General features: G+C 42.3%; 1 protein-coding gene across 12 annotated transcripts in view; it reads right to left on the bottom strand.

Annotated features, from left to right (window-relative positions):
• The window catches only part of CPNE4 (copine 4), a 272,750-nt gene that overhangs the window by 28,947 nt on the left and 231,471 nt on the right, over positions 1 to 12,332 (bottom strand). For all 12 annotated transcript variants that reach the window (XM_084858175.1, XM_084858176.1, XM_084858171.1 and 9 more), the window contains 2 exons: positions 11,321 to 11,407; positions 9,518 to 9,577 (listed from right to left, as the gene is read on the bottom strand). In XM_084858175.1, the coding sequence (XP_084714301.1) occupies positions 9,518 to 9,577; positions 11,321 to 11,407 (147 nt within the window). The remainder of the gene's footprint in view (positions 1 to 9,517; positions 9,578 to 11,320; positions 11,408 to 12,332) is intronic.

Here is a 12,332-nt window from a genome sequence, read left to right as displayed (position 1 = left end):
TGAAATCCGCAAGTCTCACCCCTGATTCCTTCCATTGTGACGTCCCCACACAGCCTTCTAAAAGCAGTAGGAAAGGGGGTCATCACAAAAGGTGAGGGGGCCAAGTACTGAATATGGATGGATCTGGATAGGCAACCTGATTAAACAAAGTAATGCAGTCTGGCACATATCCCACTAAGAGAGATGATGGCAAGAACCGGCGGGGGGAACCATACAGGGCAAATCATGACCCCCAACATACCATAGCCTTCTACAACAGAAGCTAATGAGCTCCATCACAAAATATCAGGGAGGAGCACCTTGAACCCCCTGGAATTCAAGCACAGCCTGAAATGCTACTTGATATTTTCAGCTAATTTTCAAAGCAAACTGCAAGCGCTCCCAAATTAGGGATGTACGGATTTTGTTAAATCCATTATGTCTGTGTTCCAAGGATTGTCAGGCATTTTTAATTCCATTGTCCACTCACTGACAAAATCTGATTTTTTTTAATGAAAATTTTGTTCCTGTATGCACTTGCACAAGTGTGCAATTGTGCTGATGCGTATTTGCGCAAATCCCCACCCCACCCGAAGTTGAAAAATACTCCACAAGTCCACGGAATCCATGTGACTTGGAAAAGCTGGTCTGCTGTGGAATCCAGTGGTCAGATTCATAGAAATCTGAATTCCTTTGAATCCATTGTGGATTTTCTCCTCAAATCTCAATATACTTGAATAAAATTATATCCTGTGTTTTATTTGTTTCAGCCAAACTTATAGCAGTAAAACAAATATAACACAGCATCTCTTCCAATTACATTACAATGTTCATTTGTCTAATTATAAGTTCTAAGCAATCAGAGCTTAATTTAATCCCCCACACTCAGGTGCTTTCAGGTTCACACATCTGTTTAACAAAATCACTGCAAAATTAAAATGTTCCACACTGTATATATAAATTTAAACTCCAGGCGGTGTCAGATGCCTACATTCATTTCATTTGTACTGCTTAAACTTTATTATGATTACTGTAAAACTAATAATTGGTACTGCACTTTCCATATCCAAATGATTTTATAAGCCATTTAACAATTCCACACTTCTTTTACAGATGGGAGAGAGCTCAAAGGTGAGCCAGGAAGCAAAACTCAAATTTGAGCTTTGAACAGATTTTCGTACATCATGCCCTCATTTTTGAGAAATGAGAGGCATCTGGCAGTAAAAAGGAAAGTTTTACCTAACCTTTTAGAACTCATGGTATCTGTTTTTGGAAATTTCTTAGCATTTTCTAGTTCAGAGAAAAATGGATTGCATCACCATCGAGTTTCCCCAATGGACCAGGACAAAAATGCAAGACAAAGTGATGACTGCATGAACTGAAATCATAAAAATGGAATGGAACTCAACACTGTGAAGAGTAAAGTCATGCACTTGTGAACTAAGAGCGAACAAGTTTCCGGCTGATAACAAAAGTTATCAGTTGGAAAGTATAAAACAGCCTTCCTCAAACTGATGTGCCTTCCAGAGGCATTGGACTACAACTCCCATAATCTTCAGTGGCCATGCTGGCTGGGGATCATGGCAGCTGGAGTCCAACACATCTGGAGGGCACCAGGTTGGTGTAGAGGGAAGTAAGAGAGCTGCCAGTGATTTTCACTGACAACAAGATGACTGCAAGCCACCAAAGGGATGTAGCTATCAGTGGTGTAGTGATACTTTTGGAATTACAGGCGGTCATCATGACAGTCCCGACAGCCACACCCCCAAGGAGAGTCCAAAATTGCAGGCAGCTGCATTGATCCATATCAACAAACCAATTCTAGGAATTGTCATCTGCTAGGAGCAGGTCATTAGTAAAACTCAGGGGTCTTCCTTGCCCAATCAAGACCAAGCCACCCCAGAATACTTTACATTACAACAGGGAATAATATATTGCTGCTGGGAAAATTCATTTCACCCCCAGCTACTGTGAGGATTGCAGCTAAGCTCAGAGGGAAGGAGAAGTCTGAAGGGGGTGACAGATGATGGCAGCATCCCTGCGAATAAAGAAGTGCTAGTGCTGTGTCCCTGTGAACCCTGGCTCCACTACACCACTGGTAGCGATAAAGGTGGCAAACGTGCCATCATGGGTGGACTTGGTCCGGAAAGGCAGCAAATAAATAAATATGCAACTTGTGGATAGTTGGCTATCTCTTCAAGAAATACATCTAACAAATCCACAATAGCTTCTGCTGTCTCTGCTCCTATATGCCCTTGGCAGTTCTGACATCTTGTTATTGTTGAAACATCACATGACACTATCAGATCTCCAGAAGTTCAGACAGTCCAGAATGCACCTGTCTGGTTGCTGGCCAGAATCAAGGAGGATCAGAGTACTACAGGGAGAGTATTAATCGAGCATAGAAGGGGCACCTCCATTGCTTACCAATTAGTTGCTAAGCCTATTTTAAGATCCTGGATTTGTCTTTAAACCCTGTATCAGGGATTGGAAATCTCTGGCCCACAGGATTAATCCAGCTGCTAGGCCTCTGAACCTCATCTGCAGGGCTCTTACAGCTTGATATAACCCCCTTGCCCATGCCACACAACCTTGCTTGGGGGTTTGTTCGTTTTTGATACCCTCTCTGCCCCCGTCTGTTTTCTCAGTTTTTGCCTGTGATGCTGCCGCAACACGATCTCTGCCCTTCTAAAGCATTCTGGCTTTTTCCTGCTTGCTGACCCTTTTCCTGTTCTCTTCAAATCTGCTGGAGTGCTTCAGTCTTTGACTTGTGGTTGCATGGTGTTGACACATAGGTACTGCCACTGTGCCTTGGCCTCATTCACTTTGCCTTTGGCCCCACCTACTGCTGGAATCAGTCCATCCTAAAGGAAATCAACCCTGAGTGCTCATTGGAAGGACAGATACTGAAGCTGAAGCTCAAATATTTTGGCCACCAAATGCGAAGAGAAAACTCTCTGGAAAAGACCCTGATGCTGGGAAAGACTGAAGGCAAAAGGAGAAGGGGACGGCAGAGGATGAGATGGCTAGATAGCATCACGGATGCAATGAATATGAACTTGAGCACGCTCCGGGAGAGAGCGCAGGACAGGAAGGCCTGGCGTGCTATGGTCCATGGGGTCACGAAGAGTCGGACACAACTGAACAACAACAACAACTTCTGGAATGCAGCGTCTGAAACCTTTCATACGTTGGAATTCTGCCCACAGGCTGAAAAAGCTTCCCCACCCCGCAGAGGTGGTGGTGGGTATTTTAAGGGAATGTGTTCTTCCATATGATCCTCCTGCTACACAATATACAATCTTCAGGAAAGGCCTTGCTTCAGAAACCTTTGCTTTCTTCAGTAAGGCTGACAGCCCAAGGATCAAAGTCTTTTCCATGGCTGCATCTTTTCTTTGGAATTTCCTTCCTATAGAGAATTGTCAGGTCAGTTCTTTATGATGCCTTTGCAAATCTTGTAAAGCTGTTCTCATTCTTCTAGTTTGGTGGGACTGATATGGTAATTTTACTTTGGATTCAATTTAGCTGCCTTGAGTGCCATTTTGGGTAGAAGGGTAGGGTACAAACAAACAAACAAACAAACATTTATCTATTACATTTCTATACTGCCCAATAGCCAAGCTCTATAAATAAATAAATAAATAATTTTTATTTGTATAAAGAAATTCCTGCCAATGACTGTATTTTTCTTGTACCTTTTACTGCTGGCTGTTTATCCTAGGTTGTATGTGTTTTACATATATTGTTATTTTTATGGTGTTACTTATGGTTTCATAATTTATGGTTGTGAGCTGCTTGGTGGGCAGGAAAGCAGACTAAAAATACAATAAATAAATAAAGATCTTGTGTGACGGTTTAGAAAATAACGCAAAATGTCTTTGAGGATGGCACTGTTCCCCACACCCCCTGAAATGTCCACTCTGCTCTCAGCTGAAACAGTTTTTAAAACTAGAGATTTTCCATACAGAACCAGATGGTTGAAAGCCGCTAACTCTACAAATGTCAAAGTTCTTATTTTTATGTAATGAGACTTTTTATGAAGGTTGCTGTATTGCTACTTGGTTCAGTTTTTAGAAATTGGTATGAGGATCAGAAACAAAGAGAAAGAAACAATTAATGTGATCCCTGAAGAAACCCTAATGCAGATTCTCAGAAAACTTAATCCTAGGAAAAAGCTGCTGCAGATAGACCAAGAGCTTACAGCTGACCTATTTCAAGGTGTGCTACTGATCTCATTAACAAAATGATCAATTTAAGGAACAATGCTATGCATATGTAGACAGAAAAAAGTCCTACAACTCCAAGCATGCCCCAGCCAGCATGGCTAGCTAGGGAATGCTGGGAGTTGTAGGACTTTTTTTTGTCTAAACATGCATAGGATCGCGTCTTCATTTTAACACCTTTTCTCTCCCCCACCTCAAATATGCAGTTAATATCCTTATTGAGTTTTTATGTGATTTTAATTGTGTTTTAATGTATTTGCTTAGCATTGTTTTTATCACATTTTATTAGTGATTGTAAGCTACCTTGAATGCCATTTCAAACAAATACATAAAATGTGATCCCAGTAAAATTGGCTAAAACATATATAAAACTTTCCAATTCTTGTTGAAGATGGGGAATGCTAGAAGCACATTTGCTCACATATGGTGGAAATGCAGGTACGTATGTCAGGAATTATCAGGGAGATATTATGCAATGTCCTAAAGACATTATTGGATATGAAACTCAACTGGATCCTTTAACTCTTCTGCTGGGATATTTAAAGAGGCAAGTAAGAAAGGTTCATATAGTGATGGTGACCTACATGTTAACAGCAGCTTGGGTTTTGTTGGCAAAATCATGGAGAATAGCTCACTTCCATCATGAGAGATTGGGGATGGGGGGATCTGCTAATGTTATGCTAGGATGTTATGCTAATGAACAAGCTTGTTAGGATGTTATACTAATGAACAAGCTTGCTTTTTTATAAGTATGTTTGCAAAGAACAATCCAGTCAATGAAAAATGTTCTCTAATAGAATACACATTGACTTTTTAACTTAGGCCTGCTAGCATTGCATTTGAAAGGCATTCCTGTGTTTTTAAATAGCCTCATTTATCTGTTAGGTATGAGGTGGAAGTTGCTTTTCCTGTGTCTTGGAGAAATGAAGCAGCAACACCTGAAATTTCCCTCATCTGCTATTAAAGTGACATTTCATAACGCCAAACATTGGCATCTTGAATTCAGACCTACAAGAGATTTTCCAGTCTTCAGCCATGCTCACATTAGGTTTCCAGGTAACTGAATTTCCTCTTAAAAGGAATTAGGGACTTCCATTTCCCTCACACATATTTCCATTTTGCCCAGAAGAGCTGTATGAAAATGTGCCACACAAATTCCATGCAGTTAACAGCAGAGTGAACTATGAGATTGTTTTTCCTTAGCTAATGACAAGAAGAGCCATGCTGGATCAGACCAAGGGTCCATCTAGTCCAGCATTCTGTTCACACAGTGGCACTGGCCAACCAGCTGTTGACCAAGAACCCACAAGCAGGGCATGAGTGCAACAGCACCCTCCTACGCATGTTCCCCAACTACTGGTGTACATAGGGTACACACTCCAGAGTGGGCAGGGCAAAATGCAAAAGGGACAGGGCAAAAGTACTAAAAATAGCAGCATATCTCAGCTCAAAGCTCTGACTGCCAGTAACTAAGCCTTAGGAGAGGCATTGCAACCTTTTAGAATGGGGAAAAAACTGCATGAAACCAGAACACGGGAACACTGGAAGCTGCTGAGTCAGGACATTGGCCCATCTAGCCCAGTATTGTCGACACCGACTGAAAACAGCTTTTCAGGATTTCAGGAAGGAGTTTTTCCAGCCATACTTGGAGATGCTGGGGACTGACCCTGGGATCTTCTGCATGCAAAGCAGGTGCTCTTACCACTGAGCTATTGCCCCTCCCAAAACCAAACTGCACAAAACACAAAGGACAGGTGGCTGAGAGAAAGGGAGCAGGGCCAAGGGAAGGGGGCCTGGGGTCAGTGGAGGCTCCAATGTCAGTGGGGTGGTGAATCTGCTATGGGTTTCAGTGAGAACCAGTCAGAACTCTAAAGGAGCTATCCAAGGTGCAAAGCATACAACATACAACATGTGAAGCACCTTGGATAGCTCCTTTAAAGTTCTGACTGGTTCTCACAGAAACCCAGAGCAGATTCACTGCCCCACTGACATTGGAGCCCCCAGCCTCCATTGACCTCACATGGGCCAGATTTGGCCCCCAGGCCTGAGGTTCTGCACCCTTGCTCTACAACAATGGGTTGGAAAGGACCGAACATTTGCTTTTCTTTCACCGCTGTGTTCTTCCCAGCCCAAAGTGATATGCTTACAAAGGATGTATGGAGCCTCTTCAACATGCTCAGCATGATGCTACAAAAGCTCTCATTAGCTCTTCAAATTAGCAGGTACATCATACCATAGCTTTTTGTTCACAAACCCATGCTTAGCATCTTAGCTCCCTCCCCTATCAAATGGCCTTTCAGATCACAGCTGCATTGTATTGTCTACACCCTGCTTGAACTCAATGGAAACGTAATTAATTTGAAAACAAAAAAGAGAGTGGGCTGTCTTACAAGTTAACTTCAGAACTCTGCACCTGCCTCTGCAGAAATATTGTCAGTACAAAAGCTGGTCCTTATTCTGGTATAAGGATCCCTCCAAGTAATGGGGCCTATTTTCTTCTGTGGATATTGTCACAAATCTTGTCATAATGTTTTTTTTTAACTGTTGGATTTCTGTGAATAATTTTTAAGCCCCAAGGCTTTTAAAATAAATAAATATTATGCTTATGCAAAAGAATAGCCCAATCCTGCAAAGTTAATTATGATGAAGTTCCTTTTAAAGCAATGGGATTTACAGTGCAAACCTATACATGTATACTCAGAAGTAAGTCACATTCAATGGGTTTGGCTTCCAAGTGCGTATAGAACTGCAGCCTAACGTTAGTTGTCACCAACTTGTTGCATTGGTTTCAATGGGACTTGTAACCTGTTCCTAAGCCTGCTTACTTGGCAATATCCCACTGAGTTAAAAGGGGCTTACTTGCAAGTAAGTGTGCACAGGACTTCAGGTTTAGTTGTGACTAACATACATTTGCTGGATTTGAACCACCAGGTACTATGTATGTTTCCCTATGACAGTCTGCCCTTTGGTTTGCATGATCATATCCAGCTACTACTATCAGTGTTGTTTCTGGCAGGGAATGATCAGAGGTATTCGTTGAAGAAGCTCCTAAACAACAACTATCATATGACTGGTGGAAGTGGTATTCCGTGGCTGTAAGTTCCCTTGATTATGCCTTGGAAAGGCACATACTTCCCCTTGCTTTTTTATAGCATGATGGCTAAACATCTTAGACTGGGGTCATCCTTTGCTGTGAGACCGTGGGGAAAACATTATCAAAACATGAATGAGAACTCATGGTTGTTTAGTAGGTTTGCAAGACTGACTTGTGGTTTCTTACACTTGAGGATGGAACGGAAACAGTGAGAGATAATATTTACAGACTGATCTAAGAGGCTGGGTTTCAGCTAGGGGTGTACGGATCAGTCTATTTTGGGGCCATGTCAGTTCTGCGTTCATACTGTCCTCCTTCCACATTAATCTGTAGTACTCTGTGTACAGTTTTTATAAAAATTTTCCTGGAAGAACATGTGTTTTGATACACATTTTATACTACTGTTATACCATGAAGGGCGTAATCCTATCCAGATAGGCAGCCGCCTCCAAACTCGGAGGAGACCGCCTATCCAAAGCAGGGCAGGAGAAGCACGGAGGGGATCGTTCCCTCCGCACTTCTCCTACCCTGCATTTTCGGCTAGACAGCCAATTGTGGCTTTTCAGCTGCGGGAGGACAGAGCGGGGAAGGAGGCTGCTGTACGACACACTGGATGTGTGGTACAGGCATTTCCGCTCTCCACCCCCCAGAATGCCCCCAGCCACGGCCATTTGTGAGTGTGGATGATGGGGCTGTTCCACGCTGCCTCAAAGGCAGCGCGGAAGTGGGGGCTCGGTTCCCAGATAACACGATATTCTATGGCTGTCTAGCTGCTGACTAGCGGCCATAGGATTGCTCCTTTAATATCCTAAAATCTCTAAGAGGTTTACAACACAATACATATATAATACAATATAAAAAACCAATTATAATAAAGCATGCATTTTATAAGCATTTTAGTCTTATAAAATAATTTATAATTTATTCAATAAATTATTATTAAATAAATTAAATAAAATTATTAAATAAATTAAATAAAATTATTAAATAAATTAAATAAAATAATTATTATTTATTATAATAAATAATAAATTAAAATTTATAATTTGGTATATTAAAATAATACACCAGTGTGGTATAGTGGCAAGAGTGTTGGACTAGGAGCTGGGAGATCCGGGTTCTAGTCCCTACTTGGCCATGGAAGCTCACTGGGTGACTTTGGGCCAGTCACAGACTCTCAGCCCAACCCACCTCACAGGGTTATTGTTGTGAGGATAAAATGAAGAGGAGGAGGATAATGTAAGCCGCCTTGGGTTCCTTGCAAGAGGAAAAAAGGCGGGGTATAAATGCAATAAATAAATAAATAAAATTAGTCTGTTCTTAAAGCCAAAAACCGTATTATAAAATGTGGGGACGTGCAAAATCAGAAGAATAAATGTGTTCTGATCCCTGCTTTAGCTCAGGAGATGCAAACCAGATTGGTTCACTTCAAAATGCAGACTGAGCAAAAATTTTTCAAATGTCCTCATTTCAGCAAAACTAGACTACTAAAGCAAATGCGCAAAAGAATAAACCTTCAGATGTACAGTAATTAATAATGATAAATGCATAAAGACCGACACGATTTTACAAGGGTTTGTTCTGAGATATGTCTTCAGTGCATTTACTACTTGTAGGCTGTCTATGAAAATGTCAGCTGTTTACAGGCAAAATTAATTGTGTCATGCTGCCAGGTTGTAGCTGAGCAAAATCATGGGTACTATCCAACTCATGGGTACTATCCAAAAGCAGGATCCACTGCTTGCACAGTAGGGATTTAGTGCTTCATTAAACAAGCCTTGAAATGAGCGGAAACGCTGGTTTCTGGATTGTCCCAACTGCCTCAGGCTGGCAGAGCTGCATTATGTGAGCTTCGCTGATCTGCCCCATTCCGGAAACAACCATTTCCACTCTTTTCCAGGTCCTATCTGTAGCACTAAATCCCAGCAGGTGGGTCCCACTGGCACTTGGGCTGCATTGGATACTGCCCCATGCTTCATAAATGTTCTAGCATTTAAAACATGCCATACGAATGAAAGAAGATAAGCACAAATAAAATAGCTTACTCAGTCTCCCATGTAAGTACAGTAAAAGCTTATAATGCATGATGTACTGGGGAGGTGGTGGTGATGGGGAAAATGGTGGGGAGAATGGTACCTGGTGTGCAGTTTATCCCATATGTGGAATGGAATTACAAAATGGCACTTTGAAAGGCTTCCATCTACATTTAGAAACCACTTACTGTAAACTGTATTTGGCAGCCACCCATGATGTAGTCTAAGAATGAATGCATCTTGTGGATCTGGAAGTAAGAGAGCCAGAAACCTGGATTAAAATGGCATGTTCTTAAATACTTCTTCATGTCTTGCATGGGAAGTTACTTCTTTGAAGAAGGCACTTCTTTAGAGAGAACACTGAGAGTGAGGCTTAGAGGAAATAAAGAGAGATACCTCTACCCACCCCCTGCCAAACTTTTGTACCCGTATAACAGGGAGAGAATAACATTGCTGAGATGGAACTGATTTTAAAGAGAGATGAAGGATGACGCAATCATATGAGCTGCTGTGCTAAGACAATGGCTTGGTTTGCATAATGTGCTAACCCACACTCAGTGGTTGAGTGTGAGTTGTTGAACAGTGGGTTGTTTCTTGAACCATGGGTTAGAGTGTTCTCTGAAACCAGGACACTTTCCACAAGGTGGCTTGTTAACTGTGCAGTGTGGCTTATTTTTCTCGAACAAGCCACTTTGAGAACTCATGGGTTGTTGTTGGGTTCTTTAGGGTGGTTAACAAGCCACACTGTGTGGTTAACAAGCCAGCCTGTGAAAAATGTCCTGGGTTCAGACAACATGCTAACCCATGGTTTAACACAACCCACGGTTCAACAACAACCCACACTCAACCACCGAGTGTGGGTTAGCATATTCTGTGACCAGCCCACTGGCCAGGTTTGCACAATCATGGAAGGGGAAATAAGCCACCGCAGCTTATTAGCCCCCCCCCCCCAACCCGTGCTGGTTGCGTGCCAGGGGGATTTGCACAATCGTGTACTAGGGGGATTTGCAGTGCAGCTTGTGGTGTCATGCAAATCTAGTCAGGGTGGCTTGTTGCCATGGCTAATAAGCCCTGTAGAACCCATGGACTGTTGTAGGCTTATAGTGGGAACAGGCTTCGGGTTCCCAAAGATGGCACATGGGAAAAACATGCTCCTTTGTGCCAATGCAAGCAACCATCTCCTGCTCAGGTGTGAGTGTAGCATATAGCAGCCTTCCCCAACCTGGTGCTCTCCAGATGTGTTGGACTGCAACTCCCATAATTCCCAGCCAGCATGGCCAATGGCCATTATGGGAGTTGTCATCCAACACAGTTTGCGGGGACCAAGTTGGGGAGTGCTGGCATACAGGCCCCAGCACTCTCTCCCTCCCCAGTTGCACTTCCAATGGCCCCTTTCACAGTATCTTCAGGATAGGCAGCTCCCATTATTTTGCCTAGGAGAGCTTCCAGGTATATTTCACCCCAAATAATCAAAAGTTCATTCGACTGAAACCATGTCTTGCAATTAAGATCTCAGTGGCTGGTGTGTAACTTCAGGCCATCCTGAGCAATGGAATTATGTGCACACAGTAGAATCCACTTCTCTTTCTGGTTAGTTTCTATGTATGTTTTGCTCCTATGTGCCACGAATTAAGAAAGGCAGTAAAACACTGATACGACTTTCACTAAGCAAAGATATGCGTTTGTGGGGAACAGAATGGATGTGTACGGGGGTCAACAGTCACATTTCTGAGCAGAAACTGTCATCCCAATGAAAACATTGATCCACCTTGACTTGGCAACATCTGTTATGCTACCTTTGGGAGTCCCTCATTAGAATTAATTTCTATGACATGTTTCAATGTTTCGCTTTGTTTTTGTTTTTAAATAGAAATGTCCACAAAATGTGGATTGTTGTGTCCAATTCTATTCCTCATGTTGACTTTTAACTTTGTTTTTTTTTTAAAAAGTTTCTAATTTAAATTATTGAAATATCGTTTAAATGACAGCACCTTGCACAGATTAAGAATGACAATGCCGGAGTTCTTGTAATTCTTCTTCTTTACTTTGTACTTGGGGTTTATGCACTCCCACTGTACCTGTGAAAACACAAGTCAGAGCATGAAAGCTATTCCATGTAAGGAACTGAATAATTTATTTGGGTTGCTTTGCGGATGAAAACAAAAAAACACAAAGTAGTCCAAAGCTAGAGGCATCTAAACTTCAGATAGGCAGGAGGGAATGAGCCCTAATCCAGAGCCTTGTGCAAACATTCATTCTTCATATGAATATGCAAAAAATTATTTATCCACCTTCATAAATGTGTTTGCAAATACTGATTTGCCATGTACTTTTGCAAAGCTAGTTGAATGGATGAGAATGCGTGTACTGCCTTGCTGATGCAGACACAGGATCCATCTAGTGTGTCATTCTGTATCCAGCAGTGGCCAGCATTTGGGAAGCTCACAAGCAGGGCACAATGGAGAAAGCCATAAGCCAAGCCCTGTTCTTTTATTTATTATTACACTCCTATCCTGCCTTTTTCCCCCTCTTGCAAGGAACCCAATAACCTTCCTCCTCTTCATTCTTATTCTCACAATAAACCTATGAGGTATGTTAGGCTGAGAATCAGTGACTGGCCTAAAGTCACCCAGCGAGCTTCACGGCCAAGTGGGGAGTAGAACCCAGATCTCCTGAGCCCCATTCCAACACTCTAACCATTATACTGCATTGGCTCTCAGCATCTTGTAATTCGAGTTTGGTTTCTTGAGTCCAGAGGAAATAGGCCACTGAATGTCAAATGTAGTTCTTGAGCAAGAAGCCTGACTGTAAATATGAAAAATTCCCTGGCTCAAACCAAAGGTCCCATTAATCCAGTAATCTGTTCCCAACAGGGGACAGCCAGGTGCAACTGGGAAATCTATAAGCAGGCCATGAAGGTTGATCACAGCCATCCCTCACCGTGCACCCGTTCACATGATCTCAGAGGGGTAAATAAGCCACAGCGTCTTATTTACCCCACGG

This window comes from Heloderma suspectum, chromosome 5, assembly GCF_057233095.1.
Source record: "Heloderma suspectum isolate Gila_16-S chromosome 5, 16-S_ref, whole genome shotgun sequence".
In the NCBI taxonomy this organism is placed as follows: Eukaryota; Metazoa; Chordata; class Lepidosauria; order Squamata; family Helodermatidae; genus Heloderma; species Heloderma suspectum.
This window is presented reverse-complemented; position numbering and strand designations above follow the sequence as displayed.